Genomic DNA, 22,976 nt, shown 5'->3' on the forward strand with positions numbered 1-22,976 from the left:
ACTCGGATGGTAAATATACCTCCTTGTTTTATCTTTCCTTTCTTATACTTACATACTGAGATGCCTTCTGATCTGGGGACTTGTCCTCCATCGCTCCTACAGCAGCTGAGGTGCCTCTGTCAGCACTGTTCATGTTATTCTTGTCAGTAGCTCTCGTTCCCACATCACCAGGGAGCTTAACATCTCCTACGCCAAGCGCCTCATTTTTGTACTTCTTCACAAATTGTTCCATCTGCTTAACTTCATTGGGGGAGAGCTCATGGCATTTTGAAGGATCCTGATCATGAGCAGGCAGCTGCTTAGCCAACTGCTTCTTCCTGTACTGTGCGCCTTCCGAGCCAGCAACAGGCTGCTTCTCCTTTGGTAGCATCTGCATATACTGCCTAGCCTGAACCAGAAGGAATTAGATATCAGATGCCACTTCAACTATAGACCCATCCTTTTAAGCACACACGCAACTAAAATCATCTCTACTGTTGTTAGCAACAGTCAAGTTTGTCAAAAACAAGGTTCTTTCCATAAACATTGAGCTCCTGAAACACAGTAGATTGAGATAAAATACAGCAGATGCATTAATCAGCTTCTTCCCAGAGTAAGAGACAGGCTTCCTTTTAAGTCTTTTACAACACGCAGAATAGAGTTATTACTTCTCAGAGTAAAGAATAATTAACATTTACACAGCACTTTGTCTCTTCAAAGCTATCTAAAACTACTGATCATCAGGACAGCTTTAAAAAGTAGAAGCTGAAATAGCCTGCCTGGGGCACACAGCCCATTACAGAAATACTTCTAGCTAAATAAAGGAAAAAACCCTCTAGTTTTAATAAAGCAAGGACAAGCCTGAAAATCAAAGCAATAACTGAACGTTAAGTAACAGACAATTCAGATACACAAGGTTTGATTAATTCACTGAAAAAGGATATTTTGACAGGTAAGTCAGACCTAACATGATTCCGGCATGGATCATGCAACAGTGCAGTACAGTAAATTAGCAACTTAAGTTTGAAAAGTGAAGCAAAATCCTCAGAAGGCTATCTACCATCTCATCTACTTCAGCTGAAAACATACTGGAAAAGAGTTGCTCTTTTAGATGTCAACACTGACCTTGTTCTTACCATATACAGTAAAAGCTATATGCAAGACTGAGTGTTACTCTTAACTTTAAACAATGACATAAATTGTTGTGGGGTTGGTTCTGCACCCCCTCCCCCCTCCACCCCCCCCCAGCTTTTAAGCCCACACTCCATGCAAATTTTTCAAGTTTATAAAAAAAGGCAGGTTAGAGAAATTGGATGCCAGGGACTTAGCAGATAATGCTTAATCCTATCTATTAAAAACCACCTCATCTCCCTGGTTCTCAAGAAGTTCCATAGACAAGCATCCATATCTGAAAGATGACAGAGGCAAGACTCGTTAAACAGGCCTCTGTTTAACGTATTTTCAGTTTTGAGGAGGAAGAAAAGACGACTACAAGAGGCAAATTTATCCTTCTGGTAAGCTCTACTTCTCTATCTCCTGTTAACTCCTGCCTCAAACATGAAGAAAAAGTGAACCGGACTTACAAGTGTCTGATTCTGAACAGGAGGAGCCCACTCATAAGTCACAGTATTGATGGATATGTTCTTCTTGGCTGGCACTGGATTAGTCAGTATCATTACATTGCGTTTATACATGGGAATGCCATCATTCTTCAGCTTTGCAATAAGGGTCGTGTATTTTGTGTCTTCAAAGAGTTTCCCCACTTTTCGATCTTCCTCATTGCTTGTAAGGACATCATGCTCTTCCTGGCCACATTTGCAGTTGCGGCATATTTTTCTGAAATTTATGGAAACAGCAACAGAAAATTAAATCTCACACCAGCTGCACATGTAGTAACAACATCCCTGGGAACTCAAAACGTTGTTTTCAGTGCTTTGATTAGGGAATATACAAGTTATTCTGCAATATGTCAAACACATCCTGTGGATATTCTCAATTTCTCCTGTTGTATTATTTACATTCTTTGTTCACAAAGATTGTGATCAGATACATATCAGTCAACTACACTAATGCATTTTGAATATGATGCTATATTATTCTTTCAGTTACAAATCAGTACTGATCACACACATACATGTCCATTATCACCCACCTACCAGATTTATTATCGATAGTAACCCATGAGTTAACTTAAATGCATCAACATGATCCCTCCCAGCAATCACTTATTTGCGCTTTTAGTTTTTCAGGTTCTCTTTATACACTCAAAATTACACACGCTACACTATTTTCTTCATATGCATTTCACTGTATGCATGATAACTTGGTTATCACAGGTTGCTATCAAGTGGAAACAAATATTTCCTAGAAAGGAAAAAAAAATGCATACAGACATATATACAGTGTAATTGCACCAAGTTCTGTTCAACATTCAGCATTTAAAAGCAAAGATGGAAGAAAAGTGAAAGGCTTATATGGACAAAGCCTTTCAAAAGGCTCTGAACCAAGTCAGAGGTACTCTGACATATGCTGTACAGAGAATTTTTGCAGATAACATCCTTAAAAGGTAGAAGGCTTTACTTAGATATAAATGGTATTCTTTCCTATACAACACATTTGAACTCCTTTGGTTAAGAAATATTAGATAGCAATTTATTACCTTAAGCATAATTAAACAATTCACATATAATAAACAGAACCTTGGATTAGACAAGCTAGTTTACTATTTATTCATGGCTTCCCCAGAACTTCAGTTCAAAGCAGTCAGTCACAGTGTATGGAAATTAGTGAAGCTGGGTGTTAACTACAGGTTCTTATTATAGCCTAAGAAAACAGATAAACCTTCTGGATTCTCTAGATTTTGAAGAGGAATGAATAATATTTTACCCCATTATTTATTCTTCACATAGCAAATAGCATAAAACTACTACCTATAAAATGCTTCTCAACCCCGCTTGCCAAAACCCATTGAACTCTAATGTTGTTCTGCATCTTGCTTTCTAAAGCTTTGAAGGCAGATATGTACCTATTGGGTGCCTTAAGATAAGGTACATGACAAGAACGTGCCATGACTACAGCCTCCCCATCAGGTGATGGGAAAGCAAGGAAGAAGGAGGACCTGGATACAACTGGTCACGTGAAGCAATGCACAGCCAGCCCTAAAGATACGCACTACGTATGTACACTGGTTTATGATGTGGGGTACTATCACTTCAGTGTGTGATGTGATTATACAGCAACTGTAAGTTATGGTAACCTAAGTTATGAAGCACACTCCAAATAAAAATAGCTAACTCTGCAATAGAAATGAGCCACTCCACTCTAAAAATAACGAGCAAAACAAGAATGTTAAGCAGAACAGACTCTGCTTTCAAATACATAAAAACCTAAAGAGATCAATAATTGAAGCGTAGGCCATCTGACAGCTTGCATGACTTCCAACTCATTCCCACAACAAGTAAGATTACAGAATTTCAAAGTTCGTACTTATCTGGATACCTAGTAAACACTAAGCACTTTGCAATCTCCCAGCTTAGCAAAACATTCAAGCATGAACTAGCATTGCCCATTAAGCCTAAATGCTCTACTATGCATCTCACGCACTCGCAACATCAAATTTTGCAAGATTTTCAGCATCAGTCTACATGAGTCCTTCACCCAGCTAATACTTAGATATTATTTAATATACTAATAAAGCAATTTATATTCACTTTGTTCATCTTAAGGTGTGCATATGATAATACCTTATTACCAATTCTCAATTGTATCTTCTTTGAGATCTAACACTAGGTGACAGAATCAGGTCTTACTTTTTGCAGGTTTAGTTCATTATTATAACATGACCATCACATAGCTATATGCCTCACAGCACACATGCAACGTGAATTCAGGCAGTTAGCCTGTTTGAAAAAAGTGAAGAAAGTATCTGGTAAGCTATTGTTCAACGGAAGTTGTTAGCAATAGTAAGCCTCAGTTTTAGTCTTGCCTCTTAACATGATGTGATCTAATAACGCTGGTGAACAGACAGACATTCTCAGGTAACCTGCACAGACTTGTGCAAGTAAAGTATAGTCTTGCTGTCTGGAACTGTTCTGATTGCAAAACAGAACTCAGTAAGAACAATTCATATTGTCGTACTGCCTGTGCGGTCCCAACAGCACCATGACAGTTTGTGCAGCTCTCCCCGCTCTGTACAGCATCCAACTACAGTGAAGCAGCATCGACAGCCTGCAGAGAACAGACCAACCCCAACAAGCTGTGGTGGAATTCTTCCCCTGAGACTTTCACAGGTACTGGAAAAGCCACAAGGGCACCTTTTATATTTATTTTCTAGTAGTATTCTCTCAGAATGCAGAACAGCTTTCAGATCCTGTTTCTGCTTCCAACTAGGAGAGATACCTGACTCAATTGCTTTTATCATCCTCAGTCCCACCTTTAAGGCTTAACATGTTTCACTAATTTCAATATCCTTGAGAGATTTTCTGTTTTCCTGATAAATAGATGAACAGATACTTGCAAAGAAGTGAAAGCATACAACTTGTCCTCAGGTCCTTCCTGGGTCCCACTGTGAAAACTGGCATAGAATTACTGTGCTTTATACTGGCATTGAAAAGAACTAGGTACTCGCTAATCTCCCCCTACCCCAGATTTACTTAAATTAAGAATTTGACTGCGTACATTTCAGTCTAATGTTAATCTTGAAAGAGCAAGGAGATAAGTGAATGACTCTTTGCCTACATGGAGTTTACAAGAAGCGTTACAGGGGCTATGTTACAAAATTACAAGTGTAGTGGCCCTGGCATTAGAGACCCATGGATAATTAAGTCTCCAAATGAAGGAGAAAACAATCCAGAAAGAATGTGACACATGCTGAGTCACAACTGTCAGCAAATCTCAGTAAGTCGAAGGAAAATCCCCGAGGCTGTTGCCATTTCCCCTGCTCCCCAAGGCTCCTCTGGATCTCAGCCACATGAAGACGTCTGTACACTGCTAACGGCCAAGAAAAGGTTTCCTGTCCTGATTTATAATCCCTTTTCTTGAATAATTTCCAGTCCTAAAAGATATCCAGTTGACAGTCACACACATAACTCTTCTTGCAGAGTACCATTTACAGTTTAGTCATACCTTCTTCCACTAAGTTGCCACATCACAGTCCCGTTCATTAGTCACTGTCCCTTCTGCAGAAGGGATATGGCCAAGTACTTCTACTTAAAATAGATCAGCTGGTCATTTCTTTGACTACGATACAGCTATCTTACTGAAGCGACCCCATCCCATTACCTCAAACTTATACTTCACAAATCTGTGATAAGTGATGCTTAATTTTTATTTTTGGTGTTAAAGCAAACACCTCACATATGCCAGGAAAACCAGTTGTTATTATATACCCACACAGACTTTATATATATAACACATGTATATGTATAGACTTAACTTTATCTCCTTCGGCTCTATCAAGAAGACAGGCAGTGAGGATTTCTTGTTCTCTTCATCTGTATTGTCAAGAAGATTCCCCCTTCATTTGAGGACATTCAGCAAGGTCCCTACTGAAGGAGGTATTAGGGACTCCTGCTTATGTGTTCACAGCTCTCAGGACTTCAGCAAAGGAGAGAAATGCTCCTACGGTCAAATCTCAGCTGTTTGGGAAGATCTTCCCATTCAAAACATGGAAGATAGGGATAAAGCTTCAAAACTTGTGGAATTAAAAGTTGCATATCACCATAAAAGACAGTTTTAGTAGATTGTGTCTTGCTTCTAGGTCTTGGAAGGTAAGCAGATTCCATCCTCTTTCCCAGGCTGGTGAATTCCCCTGTCTTGGATTTCTACACACACCAAAGATCAAAGTCTTACAATTCCTTCTCTAAAACCAAATGTCATCAATCCTCCTACTTTTCTATATTTTGGTGTATGGAGAGGAAGAGTAATTCAGATCATGACTCTCCTACACCGGCTTTGCAGTGCCTCCTAGTGACAGGAGGGGGCACCCACAAGCACAGAGTAGCCCTCAACAAATTTCTGGCAAGTCTTGAGCCTTGTGTCCTCCATACAGAAAGACTAAACCTCTCCCCACAATTCCTTCTATTATGTTTTCTTCCTATTAATGCAGCTATTGTAATTGCAAATGCTTTGAACTGAGCCTCAGTACTAGTACTCAGCCTTAGTATCAGAAAATGTTAAAGCCAACTTAAAGCGCTCTCTACCTTCCAGGGATTGCATCTATGCAGAGAACCCAGATGCTGAAAACTGTAATTTCCAAGCTTAAGATGCTTGTCTCCAGAAGCTTTTTAATATCTTGGCAAGCTGTATCAGAGACAATTTCCAGTATATACATGACAAAGATAAGTCAGAACCTTCCCTCCTGCTTTTAGCAACTTCTGACTCCTGTCCCACTCTTCCCTGTAGTGGGAAACACATTCCCTACGAGCAAACATTCATCCGAGCAGCAGTCTCTTGCAGGTACCCTGCCCTGCTAATTTTGCAGAGACAGTTTTGCAGTCTGAAGGAAGCCTACTACCTGAACTGAGAAGACCCTCCCTGCTGTTGCATTTGGATAGAAGCATGATTCTGAGGACAATTTTAAAAGCAAAAACTATTAACACACTCAGAAAAAGCAGGTAATTATCCACCATTCAGTTACCATTGTAGACTGTAGCTCTCCTTGTAGTCATTTTGCATTCAGTTTACCACTCTGAGGCTTTCAGAACTTCAAAATTTGGGAACAAATTTTACTAAGGGCTTTGTTTACCACTATTTCGGTACTAGCTAGCCAAAATTAACAGTTTTGCACTTATACAGCCATCCCACACTGTGCCAAGAATTATAGCACAGGGAACTTAAAGAGCACTTGCCACCCCAGAAGAGGTATTTTCCAAACGATCCCAGCACAGAGAAGAGAGAATGGTGTAGCCACTCTGTGTAAAACTCTGCTACTAGATAGGTATACTTGGATTTTTTCACGCACCTTCCAATCTGACTGCTCGAAGGCAGAACTGAGATTCTTTTGTGCAGAAACACAGAGAAATTACACCTAGCTCTGATGTACATCAGAGTTTTCATGTATCAGACCAGGGAACAAGAATTACATGATCTGCTGAAGCTCCTCAGCTCCACCCAGGAGAGGGCAGTGTCACCCTTGCACAGACCACAGCAAGGACTGCAGCCTGCCTATGCTGCAAACACAACTACCACCTTGCTTACTGTACTGGGTCCAGCTGGCATGCAGGTACCTTTCTTCGTAATGCCCATACAGTGCTGTGTCTTGGATTTGTGGCTAAACCAGTGTTGATAGCACTTGCTATTGCTGAGCAGTGCTTGCACAGCATCAGGGCTTCCTCTTTTTTGGACTCTATCCCCACCTCAGCAAGCAAGCTGGAGGTGGGCAAGAAGCTAGGAGGGGGCATAGCTGACTCAAACTGGCCACAGGGACACTCCATACTGTGTAATATCATGCTCAGCAATAAGATGGAGTAGAGGATGAAGAAGGCCGGGTTTTTGACTTCCAAAGTGGCCATTGCTTGGAGACTGGCTGGGGATCTGTCTGCTGGTGGGAGGTGGTGAGTGACTGCCTTTGCATCACTTTTCTCCCCTCCTCTTTGCTTCGCCTATTAAACTGACTGTATTTCAACCCATGAGTTTTCTCACTTCTGTTCTTCCTCTTCTCTTCCCAACGCTGCTGTGAGGGGACAGGGAGTGAGCAGCTGCACGTGTGCTTGGCTGCTGGCTGGGGTCAAGCCACCATAGTTATTCTTACCAATTAGTAAGAGTTCCTCTAACTACAATCCCTACTTACACACCTATCTTTTATAGAGAAGTAATAGTGAAATTAGTGATTAAACTTGAACTGCTCCTCATCATTCATGTTACAAAAAAATATATTCTGTTCACTTCCGTTACAGCTTGGTTCTACTTAAAATAGAGTTTCAGACTTTAAGGCTAACATGACTAAGTGAACAGGTATTTGGGATCCATCCCTTTCTGTTCAAGTGATGGACTCCCAAAATCTCTGTATCATGCAAAGCACATTAATATATTTTTTCCTTTGAAAACTGTTTACACAAGACTGATTTCAGACTTCAGATTCACACCCTTCCTGTCCCCTGCAGCAGCTCCACTGGAGAAACAGCTATTTTTTAATCCATTCTTGAATTGTCTCAATGGCTAACTTTTCAACTATTTCAGAGGTATGTGCCACACTTGTCTGACATCTGTAAGACACTTCTCAGACTACTTCCAGCCACCTTATTTACCTGGTCTATCCTATGTCAATTAGATTTCCAAATTAAACCTTAATCTTAACTGAACAGCCACTGTTTTTGTCTTTTTCTTTCTTGCTATTTAATCCACTGCTGTCTACAGGCTCTTGCTTTCTAGGATAGACAGTGCTCTGAGGAGCTATGTATTCAGCACCTGGCATTATGAGCCCTAACCACAGGAGCGTAGTTAAATGTGTATAAAGAAACACACAAAAACCTCCAAGTACACACACTGAAGCAGACACATTCTAGCTTGGAAAACATGCTATTATGTGACTAAATAACTTCAGACGTTTTATATCTTTTTATCCCAAATTCTTCCCTGTTGAAGGACAAGCTAGGAATTACAAGGTCTAGCTTGTAATTAACTGGCCTACTCTTTCTCTCCCAGTTGTGATTTCCCCATTTATCACACTGGCTCTAAACAAAGATCTTTCTCTCAAGTAGGAAGTGACATAATTTCTCATCTAACCATGGATGAACAACACTACTTACTCCTGCAAAATTTTTTATTCTGTTTTATTGAATTGCCTACACATGTTAACTGTGTTCTATTTTTCTATTATCTCTACACAAGTCCCCTTTGCAACCAAGTGCATATCTAAAAAGAGTCTTTCCATAAATTAATAATTTCTTCTATCTTTAGATGATTATGTTTATTTATTGGTGTATTACCACTTCTTGCTCCATGTCCTTATTTGTAAGTTGTTTCTATAGTTATATATTAGAGATACATAACCCAGAAGCTATATCCTCATCAATTTTATAGCAAGTTTTTGCTGTGGTCTGTTTCTTTCATTATTTTTTAAGTTGAGACTCAGGTGCAGTCAAATACTCAGGTAAAGATGTGAAATCTCCTAGGCCTTATCTGCACCTGATGCCACTCCAGTTCAGATGTAAAGACTACCTTAAAAAACCCACAAAATAAAATCCTACTGCAGATACAGTTATGACTGTAGCTAAATAGCATTGGTGAAATGTAATCGCTTTCATTGCTAGCATGTGCTAGTGCTACTAACAATTATTTCTTTTTATGTCCTGTGCACTCTGCTCCCTTTAAGAGGGATTTTTTTTTTTTTTTAAATAAATCAGAATCACTAAGCTATATCTTAAAGCACACCCAGTATAATCAGTGAACTGAGCTAGCTAGACATATACATTAAGGTTTCAGTAAGACAAGAAAAGTCTTAATGGAATACAAAATTTCTGCAGAAGTAATTGCATAGACTACAGCATAGCCTATTTACTGCAACTATCATCAGCTCTTACTGGTTTAGGAAGCGTGCATCATCCAAGGCCAAGTATTATCAAACTTGAATTGACACCTCTTCCCCCTCTAAATTATTTTTAGATGTATACAAAGTTTCAACATCTTTTCAACATAGATAATTTTACCTAAAATCTCAGATCAAAGCTTATTATTTGGTCAGGAGCTGAGAAAGCATTTTATTACTGAGATAAAGCACAATTCTTCCCTGTCATCTCTCTTACTGTAGGGATAGAAGTGTTTTACAAACCTACTTCAACTGTTTATTAAGCTAAAGCATTTGCTTTAGTAGAAGTACTATCATTGACTTCAGTGCAGATGAAATGTATGTTTGTAAGTGATTACATGCTTAAACACTCTGTTGTAATGCAGCTGAGAAGCCCTGGCCCTGAACCTAGACACAGCTCCTTTAAAGCATCTGAATAGTTTAATTGAAAGAGAGAACAAAAGCAGTTACTTACACATTTGCATACACGTGCCAAGATCTGCAGTGCCCAGTCACAGCTTGAGAGATCTGGTGTCACTTACCTCCAGAAATGAAGCTCAAATCCTTCACACTTATCCTTGCATTTTAAGCAGGGGGCACCAAATCCTTGCTCATGGCCCAAGCCCATCTGTATACAGAGTAAGAAGAAAACTACGGTCAGCTTCAAGAAACATGCTGCATGAATGATCTTACTGCTGACTTTATAATCTACAATCTACAACTAAAGCAAAAGATTAAGCATTTGACTAAACTGACATTAGGACAGTATTTTAGGGTCCCCTCACCTTTCTATTGTACCTACACAAGTGTTCGCGCAAGCCTGTTCTTAGGGTTGAGCTAGCAGGCAGAAAGTTAGCCTTAGCCAAAACCAAGTATTTTTCTGGTGACTTGTCTCCCCAGCCCAGCTCACTCTGCAAGCTTCACACAAGGGAGGAAGCAGGTTCTTTGCAGCCCTGACTTAGGTCTGTGGCTGTGACACCACAAGGAGTGAGGCCATAAGACCTCAAGTCAAAGGACTTCTAATCCAGCTGTCAGGACAAAGTGATTTGCAGTATGCGACTTGGCAAAATACAGGAGATCATGAAATAAACAGATCCCACATTTACGTGCACTAACCTGGGCATCTGATAGGAATAAAGAAAACATGTACGTGATTAGTCTAATACTCCCAAGTATATTTGAAACTATTCTGATAGTGATTGAAAGCAGAACATACCCTTTACAATTATGTTTCAACTGGACTAATACCAGTTTACTCTCCAAGGAGAAACAGCAGTTAGCAAAAGCAATCACCATAAATGATATGCAAAGGGTTTCACTGTGAAAAGATTAAAAGGGCAGATGACCAACTCAATGCAGAAGAAATATGAGAATATAAAAAAACTGCAGAGTAAGGGCCAGGTATTCACACAATATATCAACACATCAGCAAATTTAACTGAGTAACAGTACTGGAAGTCAGAGGTAAAAAAGACTCCAAGCACGGTAACTTCTGCATTCATGTTACACAGTAAATTTAAAATGCCTCATTACAGCTCTTTAAACCTTTGGAGAACATTGCTCTTAAATCAGACGGATGAAGGACCGTGGATCTGTGGTCACAGTTGGGTGTGCAGGCTCATGCCCCGCAGAGGGGAACTCATCCCCACCCTCCTACCCACCACTCCAGCAGCATGAGGAGCACTCCCAGTTAGCTGTGGGTAGACGCAATGGGAAGGATGATAATCACGAAGGAGACTGCTCACCTCTAGTTTGGCTTTAACCATGAATGGAAAGTGAGCTAGAGCTGACAAGTTCTGGTACTAGTCTTAGTTCTGGCAACAAAAATACAATGCCAGGGTTAATTAGACGTGGTAATACAGTTTTATTATTAAGAAGTTTGCAATTTACTCTAAGAAGTCATACTACTATTGTTCTATGTGCAAGGATATAAACAGCTCAACTTTCAACTTGTTTCTGTCCAAAACAAAGGAACATACTATTCACAAACCACTTGCTCAACACAGAACACATGATAAGATGCAGGGAAGACCATGTTTTCAGTTATTTTATAATTTGAAGGATCACTGCCTCCAGTCATTAGATATCCCTGAGGAAATTACAAAGCTTTCCTGCAGATGATGATCTATTTAGGGAGAAGAGATCCTTTGTCAGCTATTAAGCTACTGATTGCAACTACAGGGATGGACAGAGGGACATAAAGTTATTTTTTCCTTTCTTATCTGGAAGAAATAATACAAGCCTGCTGTGATCGTGGCAAGAAGTTTACATGCTACAGGTGCTAACCTGATGCCAGACCAGCAGACATCTAAAATAAACACGACTTTAAAGTTCTCTTTCATCAACTACATTTTTGTCTATGTTGGATATATAAAGCAAACAGGTTAATAAAAGTTCATCTTCACTGAAGATGGGTGTTTACAGGGGTCTTCTCATCTGGGATCCAGAGCCCCACCATACACATGCTGTACCTCATGCATACACACTGTACACCAGAAAACAACTAAGCACTCTTGTCAAGCCACACACAAACAGAACAAAATGTTGGCCAGGATGTTCTCTAAAGAGAAAGAGGAAGCTAAAGCAGCACAAAACAATTGTTTTGTGGTTGTTTTTTTGTTTTTTTTTTTTTTTTTTTTTTTCTCCCAGGACTGGTTGTTTTTTTGTTTGGGTTTGCTTGTTTGTTTTTTTTTTGGTTGGTTTTTAAAATCATCCTCCCTAAAAAGCTGTTAAACTTAAAATATGCTTGCACTGCCCTAAAAAAAAAAAAAAAAACAAACCAAACCAACCCCACCACTGGAAAAAAAAAAAAAAAAGCCAACATTAACCCATTCTCTCTAGCTGCTACTTCAGCTACAAACTGGCATTACTTCTTTATGCTTGGGCTCTCCTCTCCTTTAAACAGAGGGGAAAGGGGAATAATGATAAATTTTATTAGGCTTAGAAACCTAGGATCACTTGTGGATAGAGCACTATTGTACAGTACACAGAGAAATAGCCTTAACACTTCAAGAATTCCCAAAGCAGAATCTGAAATGCAAGCAAAAAAATGAAAATGGTTTTCACAATTTTTTAATATATCGTTTCCAAGCCTCCTAACATTTAAGGGTTTTTTAAGTTAAAAATACCTCTCCAGAAACAAATTAAGGAGAGGAAATATGTGCTGTCTAAACACTCCACCCAAAACACATTCCCTCTCCAGGCTAAACTGAAAACAACCGGCCACCCTATTTGCACCTTCACAACCAGCAGTCTTGGCGCAGATTTCTTCGGTAACACTGGATTCCACATCCTTGCTCCAGGAATAAAAAGCACATCATTAAATAAATGCTTATGCAGCTTGAGACAAATAAACTGAATCAGCAAACAAGACAGACTTGCTCTGAAATGTATTTCTCCATTTGCTGTGAAAGAGAAAGAAGGGAACGACCTTTCTGTATGTGATATCTGGTCACCTTATGGAAAAGGTTTAGCTTGAAACTAAAGGGCGCATTGAGAACTGAATTAGATGCAAGTCCAGACGCATGCACAACCTCTGCCTTTGTTCTGACAGAGAAACTATGTGGCCGCTTGCCAAAAATAAAGCTATAAAATAACAATAGCCCACAGTGCTTTTGAATTTTACTCTATCTAAAAGTCAGTGCACATCAAATATTCCTCCACAGTCCTGTAACAGGACCTCCTTCAGCGGTAAAGAAGCATCATCCTCAGAAGTGACTGTTTCTTCTTCAGCAGCTGATTCTGCTGTAATTTGGGAAATTCAGAGAGCCTAAAGCTGCAGTGTGCTTCTTCATTGCTGCCGCCGCCATCTATTCCCCATGCCTTCCAAAGGGCACGGCCGGCTCAGTGCTGAAGCACCCAGAGACACAGAGCAGGCTGAGCACACACTGGAGTGGGAATGCATGCCTGAGAACAGGAGGGAATCCATTTTCCCCATAAATGGAGTTATGGGAGAAATGGCACAGATAGGTCAGCTGAAATACTGCCACAAGAAGGTTCCTGCGTGCCTACTGCCATTAATTTTCATTTTACAGCAAAAGCTATCCAAAATCATCTCATATTACTAACATCCTCAATACAGATCTAAATAGTTCGAGTACAGATGATATAAATACGACTGAGATAATCTGCTGCATGCTGCTTTCAAGATTAAATAGTCCTCAAGGGCAAAGAATTTTAAATGGTTACATCTAAGTGAGAATTAGTGAAAGACTACCCCATTTCAGTTCAGACTGGAATCCAGTATCAAAAGTTAGCTGTCCTTACATTAAGTAGCCATGTGTAGAAGCTTATTGTCATCTTAAAAAACCAAATGGTCCTATTGAAGTGTCTAATAGTTTGTTCAGATGTGAAAGAAACACAGCAGTTGCTATGAAATCATTTAAACCTGGCTTATCAGAAGGGTTTATTGTTAAGTTTATTGAACGTGACCAAGACTGAGAGTCCACCAAATCTTGTTTCTCCCTATTAATTTAAACCTGCCACCAAATGCTGAAGTCCTGCTTTGTTGCAATTTTAGAATACTAATTTCAGATTTTGTATTCCTGTAAATACAGCAGATTTCAGAGACCATCAGACAAAACATCTCCCCACATAGGATGATATGAAAAAAATAAATCATGGACATATATAGATGATGCATGTAGAGGTAGATGGTCAGTTTAGTCTGCAGGTCAATATAAATGCAATTCTATTTTGTCCACTACAGTTTCTATTATACAGTAAAATACAGATAAGTTTGTTAACAGCTTCATCTCTGTGTGGAATGAACTGTGCCACAGCTCACAGTGCTGGCAAAAAAATAATGTTGTGATGAATGGAGGATTAGCTTTTTAATAGTTGAAAAAAGCATAATGTCACAGAACTCAAGATTATTGTTGACAGTTACAAGAAAAACAAAGATAAGCCCTAAGAAATCTTAGATGAATGAAAACATAAGACAAGCAGTAGTTTTTAAAAGCAAGTGTAGGCAAGCTTTAATAAGCATAGGTTATTTTAAGTTGAAAGGGGTCTCTGGAGGTCAACCACTTGCCCACAAAGAACAGGTGCAACAAAATTGTATTTGCCCAGGGCCTTGTCCAGATGCAGATTCAACAGCCTGGTACAATGTTGGACCACACAGAGGAAGGAAATTCCATATGTTTAATCAGAATTTCTCATGTTGCAGCTTCTACCTGTTGTCTCTCAATATTCTCACTGTACAGTGACTAGAGTCCGATTCCGTCTTTCTATTACCTCCCACTCAGCAGCTGGGCACAAACGATAAGAAGAGTATCCTGACAGAGTTCCACTGGAAGTCTTTAATAATTTTAATAGTTACCATTTAATGGTCATCACACCCAGCACAAATATAGCCCTCAAAGCTAATTGCTCTGACCTTCCTGCCCCTTTAGAAAGGAGCACTGGGGTGCAGCAGTAAGAAGAAGGTAAAAGAGGAACCCGTAACAAAATGCAGAAGCTCCACTTGGCATTTCTATGTCTCCCTCACACAAGATTTCTTTTACCTTTGCAGTCCCACCAGAAGACCAGGGCTAACTCAGGTCTTGGCTGCTTTTCCTTCCTCTTCCCCCAGAGGGGATTCCTATACCACCAGACAGCTGAGCTGCATTAATCTTTCACCTTGCCACAGACAGTAAGACACAATACCAGTACTTAGCCTCTGCAGAAAATCAGAAGTCCTTCCACTGTTTGATACCTCTCCAGAACTTGAAAGGTCGTGGTTACACAGTGAGAAAGTTGTCATTAGTGGACTGCGATAATTAACAGTGAGCCCCAGAATAGACTTAAATCCTCTTCACTGTCCTTTTTGCAGATCTTTCTTCCGTGCCCTTGAGTGCTCCAAGGGCAGAAGTGAAGAGATCCATGCTAAAGCTATTCTTGGATTTCCCATAAAGTCCCAGGAATCTTCTGGTTTGAAGATTACCCAACTATTGATCCATTTGGATGTCTGAGGGGCCACATCAAGTGATATTGTTTCCCATTTCCAATGTAAGCTTGAGAAAAACACCTGTATAGCACAACAAAACAGATTTCTAGCATACCTTAACATGCTTTAGGAACTTCCAAAGAGAAGGTAAAGCCAAGTATGCAAAAAAAAAAAAGAGATCATGAGAACAAGACACATTAGAAATCTTATGTGCTGTGCATGCTTGATTGCTGAGACCTGATCTTGTATCACTATATTCTGTACCAGCAGACTTCTACAGACACTGTATGAGAAGAGAGAAAAAATTTTCATCTGTAGTGAAGAGCAGTTCCCATGAACCACTCTATATTTGTTATTATTTAACACACCTATTAAAATTGATGGCAGTCTATCCTAGCTTCTTTTAAATATGCATTTTGATTTAGGGAAAAGTTGACTGGAATTAAGATGCAGTAGCTTGTGTAAGGAAGTCTGTTTGCACAGAAAGAAGGATGCCAAAAAGTGGCTGCATCCAAGAAAAATATTTGAAATATGATCCAAGGAGGACAGGCAGAAGAATAAATCAAGGAGCTGCAGCAGCCTATGATAGTACACAAGTACAAAGAATTTATTTTATTGTGATATCTTCAACTAAATATCAAACAGCTCACAATATAAATATTTAAGACACTGCTACACAGTCTACTGTCAAAAGACTAACAGCTATTAAAGATATCTCAGCTGGACAGAAAACCAGTGGTGTTTATTCACAAAGTCCAGTATTACGCTAGCTAAATTTGAACACAGCTGACACGGGCTATAACACTGTATAAATCTCTAATACAGCACTATCCATCACCCAATGCTGCAGAGGCATTTTTCACAGTATTTGGTGTATTTTGTTTTGACATCAGTGCTCTTGCCCAGTTGCATCTTCTAATATTAGGTTTTCAGAAGCAGACCTGGAAATCTACATACTCATTTATTAGGATCTTTAATGATACAGGAAAGTGCATTTTTTTTTTTCAGCCAGTGCTTTTAGAAGCTGCAGCTAGACAGCCTCAGACTGAAAACAAGGCACAAAGGAAGGGTTAGGCAGACTTTAAAAATCAAAAAGACCAGAAACACACATACAGCAGTACCAGAGTGCAATTACATCTGGTGTAACCTGGAATTGTCACGACACAAGCCTCCTTACTCCCTTGACACTTCACCTACTCATCTGATCAAGTCTAAGACTCTAGATTTCATCTTCACAGCCCTACTCTTCCTGCAGGTCTCCAGCACCTAGAAAAACCTCACCAACTCTGCATGTTAGCAGAAAATATATATTACCAGTTTTTTACATGTACACCCTATAAAAAACATATATACATCCCATACACACATATATTAGTTATATATATATATACACCAAACCTATATCTATTTAGAAGAGATTGTAAAATATAATTTTTAAATATATATATCTACCCCATTACATCTGTAAACTTTGTATTTGCTAGGAAGAAGCATTAATTTGCAAGACATGTTCAGTATACTTTCTTGAGGTAAAAGAAACATGTTTTTTAGCAACTTTTACCAATAAAATTTCATTCACAATTGCTATTCACCATTACTATTATTATTATTTTACTTAGAGAAAAGGAAGAACATTTCTTTTTTTTCCAGGAACACTTGCAGAAACAGGTCTTTGTGCCTTTAATGACAGAATACTGTAACTTACTTTAAGTTAATTTTCCATCTCACTGTTTAATACTCAGCTTATAATTACACCATAACAAAGAAAGTTTCACCTGATCTTAGAAGTGATGCATTCAAAGAGTTTCTTGGCTTGCTATTCAGGCATTGCATGATATTTTATGGTCAAACACCTGGGGAGTACTTTTGCCACAGAAAAAAAACAGTCAAAGAAAGTTTAATTTAGCCTTGCCATCTTTGCCAAGCTGATATCCAGACACATTGGACAAAAAGTAACTCGGAGTGTTAATTCAGATAGGTGTTCCAGAAAACAATTAACAATTTTTTTTAAAGTTTGAGTGGAAAAAAGAAATCCCACCACAACATATGCAGGAAGCATTTACTCAGTTTCCTTGTTAACAAAACTGAAGTAGTTCCTCTCACATCTCCACACTTGTTTTCATACCTGTCCTTACAGGCAAAACTCACCCATGAATAAAATTGCTTTTCCTTGATCTTACTACACATAAGGAACAGCAAAAAAAACTCTGCTATCATGGGTTTCCACAGCAGTAACATCAAAACAAACAGTGACCTCAACAGGAAGTGTAGCCCAGCAAATATTACTAAATCATGCTTTGCAAAACACGAAAAAGTTGACTTTGCTCCTATACATACTTTATTCACCATTCATTTATCAAAGAGCATTACAGTTGTTGACTTAACAATGTCTAAAGCACTCCGTGTTTGGTTTTCCACCATAACAAAACAAACCAAGCCTCATGCCATAGGAAAAGAACCACACAGACTTTCCACTTTGGAGAAGTTGCATCTCTTCCCCCCCAAACTCCTCTGCCCCTTCTCCATCGCAACCAAAGTTCCTTTTATAAAGCTAGTATTATACTGTGAAAACTTATACAGAACAGACTCGCTGCCAGATTCTCATTTTCTCTAGTGAGGCATGAGACAATGCTGCCAGCAGGACTGCAAAGCAGGACTGTGACCTACTGATTCATTTTACCAAGTTCAGGGAGGTGACAGACAGGGCAGGAATCCAGACTAGCAGAACTTTTTTCTAACAGAGCCTTCAACAAAAAGCATTAAATCTTCATTTTCCCTCTACCCTCAAAGCAACGTTTGAGAACACAGTGCATATTGTATGTGGGAGAAATAGTGGTCTGTTTGTTGCACAAGTACTTTTCAAGCTGGAGCTACTGTTTTCAGGCTTCAGCTCTGTTGTGCAGTCTCTTTTTATATACAACACTGTCTTCATGATCCTGAAATACCAGGGCAAATCCAATTCCTCCTGAGAAAAAAAGGAGACAACTCTATAGTCAGCCTTAAACTCCCCATCCCCTTTAAGGGGAAATTATAACAGACAGTAATGTTTCAGACTCAGTATTCACATAGTAGCTAAAAAGACTGCCTTGCAACTCTATTTTCCCACACTATTCACTGCCCAGTTGTTTGCCAGTCATTTTATATCTCTAAGCAGCATGGTGACGTGAGTACAAAAAAGATACATATATGTGGAATAATGTGTAAATGTTCTGTATATATTCTCAGTGCTGAAAATTCATTTTGAATTGTGTTTCCTGCAGACTGTGGTTGTCCAGAACCCAGGATTCAGACCAAGATACATCTGGCTAACACAGTAGACTTGCTTCCTCCAGCCACTTGTGAAGACAGCAAGGTGAGTTTTACAGCACATAAAAGAAACCAAACAGAAGAAGTTAAATGAAAAATCTAAGCTGAAGTATTTATGTTCTTAGATTCCTCACAGTGAAACACTTAAGGGTATGTTACACAGGACTGCTGCTTTTCTCTCACAAGACAACAAATATATAAGCTACTCACTGCTAAAAGGATGGGTTAGAAATTGTGGCAGGTGGGGCAGTAGATCTTCCTGCTGAAGGACAGGTAGGTTGTTTGAGCCCTAGTGGTCTTGCACTGGAGAGGAAGCAATTCCTGTCAGATGAACTGTGGTAGAACTGTTAAATTTGACAGACTTTAAATGGACTTTCCTGAGCCAGTTCAGAAGTGTGTTTTCTCTTTGTACAAACCCAGACACATATATGCGAATAATACATTTATATCTATGTGCATATTTTTCTCCAATACAGTACCAGCTCCTTGAAAGTCAATAGCAGCTTTCCAAAGAGACAATGCAGAAGCTCACAACTGAAGAACAGACTCATGGACTACTGACAGTTGGAGAAATCTTAGAAAAGTCACCTTGGAAACTTCATCTCTTAAGTTTTCTAGACGCAGAAAATGTCCCATTGTATTACCCTGTGCAGTTATACGTTAACAGTTGTGGGCAGGCGAAGAAATTTTTCTACAATATCAGCTGAGAGTCTGAGCCTCCACACCACACACTGCTCCACTGGGTGTTCATTTCCCTCTGCTCTGCTGAATGCCAGGGTTACGGAACAGCCAACTTCTAAACTCAGACTTTTAGTTCAGAAAAGCAAGGGAACAGCAACTTATTTGGGGATAACCTGGCAATTCCTGCTTTCTTCTGCCCAATGTTCTTGAAACTTCCTAGCCAACAGGCAGGTTAGCCACTCATCAGTCCCTATTGTTAACCTCCATTGCCAGGCAGTAGACAGGTACAAGTCACTACAAAATAAGTTAACATAAGGTAACAAGCAGATTTTGTACAAGGGCTCAAGTTATTTCGGCCCAGGGTACAAACAAAGATGGGGTGAGAACCACGACGTGTGCTTAAGTAACTCATTACTGCTGACGGACTAAAAATCTGACAGGGACATCTCCACCTCAAGACAAGTTTCTCTTAAAGGCCATGTAGTTTACTGGGTTTGATAAATTTGACTGGAAACTTCCCAGAACATTCTTCCACCTTTCAAGAAAAGAGGAAGTTGGCAAAAAGGAGAGAGAAGTAAAAGATAAGGAAACAAACAGGTTGAGAAAAAGAATTAAAGGATGGAAATTGAAGACATGCAGCTATTGCAGAGTTGACATGAACCGTTATTCATCATTCCAGTGTACAAAATCCAACGAAATGTTAATTAAGTCAATATCAGGTAGTCAAAAAAAAGAAGGAAAGGATTTAGTACTGAACACACTGGTACATATCAAAGCTTCCCACTTCTCCCTGCATTGACCTGTCATAGATCCTTGTCTGTTCTGTTGGGAAATGAGCTTCACCCAGAGTTATAAAGAGAAAGAAGGTGATGAGGAGATGTGAACAAGGGAGGGGAGACAGAGGAAGAACAGAAGTAGTTTTCTGAACATACGTATAGTAGAAACAGAGAAAACGAAGTTCACATCATAAACATCTCTCAGTAGTATTAATACTAAAGCTGAGCAGAATAGAAAATACAAATTACTTTCTATAAACAGAGCTTTGCCAGTTTCTTCTGTGGCACTAGCTTCTGTGTCTGTCTGAGCAGGTTCAGAAAAGTCTTCAGGCATCTTTGAAGTTGATGAAGGAGAAGAATAAAAGATGACCAAAGAAAAATATGACAAAAATAGTCAAATACACTTACAACACACACAACTATCCAATATTTACACAGCAATTTAAAGCTGATGTTCAGCAACTACAAGTTCACTCAAACCAAGACTCTATTATCAGCAGAATTTTATCAGTATTTCACAGCACATATTTATTTTCTCTTCAGATGGAGAAATTCTGAATAGGAATGCTCTATCTTCCACAAATATGCATCTCTCCCCTCCTGGAGTTCAAAAAACATTCAGTGAGCAAGCTCGGCGATGCTGTCAAGTTTAAGTTGTGCTCAGAAAATACAAGCAAATTTACTCAAAAAGCTTGTTTTCATTACACACAAGCAGTCACACAAGGGAGCCAACCCTGTGCACACAACTAGCTTCTAAAGACAGTGATAGTACTTTGCTACTATTAGGCCATCAATACAGTGATTGCCTAATGTTAACTGGGGGATGAGATATGTAGTTTCTCCAAACCACAACATTGTTTCATCCAGGTGACATTATCACATGGTGACATCACTCTGAGAAAGCTGTAACTCAAGGCTAACCTGCTTCACTATGATTCAGCCTTGACTTAACAGGCAGCCTTCCACACTGCACAACTACTTCTGTGTCTCAGTCCGTTTCTAGCCTGCAAGTTGGAAAAGCATAGAAGTATACAAAAGTGCATATGCATACTTTAAAACAAGTTACTATCCTTAAATATAACAATTCAGGAATACAAACCATGCATGTCCATACCACACGCATTTCAAAAGACTAGTTTTCATGTATCAATGAGGGTTATGTATAGACTTAACCCATGTTCATATACAATGCTCCTTCTGCCTTTATCAAATAGTGTCGCTACAGATACTATAAAGAAGTTCTTACTAAAAGAAGTCATCACTTAAGTGCTGCATGTAATTTGCAAAAGCACTAGAAGCAAACATTTAGAGGTATGTCCCACATGAAGTCGGTTTTACATATGAAGTTTTAAGTGAGGTTTGAAAAGAGATCTAACACAACTGGATTACCTCTCAATTTCTGTTACTTATCCTTCACTTCTTGCTTTTTTGACTCCAAACTAACTAGTCAATATGCCTTTAAAGAAAAGAAACAAACCCTAAGTTTCTGTCTCATTAGAGTTAACCATAGAAATGCTGACAACACATCTGTAATGAGCTAGTCACATCAAAGGTCAGCAATTAATCTTCAGCATATCCACAAACAACATTTTGGCTGCATGTCATTTAGGTTTCACACATATCTACAAACACGGAGCTCATACCTCAACACAACTAGTAGATCTCAGGGTTGTTTTTTTTGGGGGGGGGGGGGCGGGGAGATAGGTGTTTTTACTTGCCTGACAGGACAGGGTTACCCTCTTTGCTACCTGAGGAACAAACCGCAGCGTCTGAGTTAGCATCGGGAGCAGAGAAGTTCGCTGTCCCGCTGCAGGGCGAGGCAGCGGGAGTCACTCCGCAGGCAGCTCTCCCTGCCTCTCGCCTCCCCCCACCTCGGAGATGGGGCGATGGATCCCGAGCGGCAGGAGCAGGGCGCCGGGAGGGACGCACCGCTCCGCGGCCGGCCCCAGCGCTCGGGGGGCGACTCCGGCGAAGTCCCCGCCGCGGGCGGCAGCACTGAGGCGGGTCCGCGGCCGCCACAGCCTGGGGAGGGGGACGCCGGCCGGCGTGGAGGGCAACTCGGCGGGCAGCCCCCACCTTACCTTTTTCATTTTACTCTCCAGGTCCATGCTGCCGCCGGGCCGGGCCGGGCCGGGCCGGGCCCCGGAGCGGGGCGTGAGGTGGCTCCTGGCCAGCGGCGCCGGGCTGCGGTGCGCTGAGGCGAGGCACCCGCCGCCCCTCGCACCCGCCGCCGCCGCGCTCAAACTTCCGCTGCCCTGCGGCAGTGGCTGCAGCCGAACAAAGGCAGCGCGGCAGCCAATCCCCGCGCGGCCGCCCGCGGCCCCGCCAGCCAATCACCCGCCACCGCCGCGCCAGCCTGCCCAGCCCTGCCCGCCCGCCTTGCCGCCGGTGGCGGAGCGGCTGGGGCCGTGCCTGCGGGCAGGGCTCCTGAGTCATCCCTGGCGGGATGGTAAGGTCATGGGGAAGGCATCTGCTGGCGCAGCGGTTTACCTTGGAGGACAGAAGCCTGGAAACGCGGTGCCTCCCGAAGGAGGGAAAAAAACATAAAATCTCGGACTCCGGTGATTTATTGACATGAGTAGAAGGGGGAGGCGAGGACGGGCGGGTCCCTTGCCTTGCCGGGACTGTTCCCGCACCTCAGCGACTTCCTAGGCAGTGTCGTGCCCACAAGGGCCGCGTCCCGGCCTCCGCCTTCCTGCTGGCGGCCCGGAGGGCTGCCTGGCGTCGGGGGGTGCTGGGCACGGGCTGGGCACAGCTCGATAAAAGCAGTTGAGATTTCACCCTGCCGGGGCCGAGCTCTTGC

The 22,976-nt window shown here is 40.8% G+C and overlaps 1 protein-coding gene across 1 annotated transcript in view; it reads right to left on the bottom strand.

The window, feature by feature from the left end:
- Positions 1-22,361, bottom strand: part of TES (testin LIM domain protein) — a 29,634-nt gene extending 7,273 nt beyond the window's left edge. The window contains exons 1-4 of the mRNA XM_068401433.1: positions 22,255-22,361; positions 10,027-10,112; positions 1,563-1,815; positions 53-388 (exon numbers count right to left, since the gene is read on the bottom strand). Coding sequence (XP_068257534.1) covers positions 53-388; positions 1,563-1,815; positions 10,027-10,112; positions 22,255-22,281 — 702 coding nt within the window. The 5' untranslated portion in view covers positions 22,282-22,361. The remainder of the gene's footprint in view (positions 1-52; positions 389-1,562; positions 1,816-10,026; positions 10,113-22,254) is intronic.
- Between the last annotated feature and the right edge of the window lie 615 nt (positions 22,362-22,976).

The sequence above is a fragment of the Nyctibius grandis genome, chromosome 5 (genome assembly GCF_013368605.1).
Source record: "Nyctibius grandis isolate bNycGra1 chromosome 5, bNycGra1.pri, whole genome shotgun sequence".
NCBI lineage: Eukaryota > Metazoa > Chordata > Aves > Nyctibiiformes > Nyctibiidae > Nyctibius > Nyctibius grandis.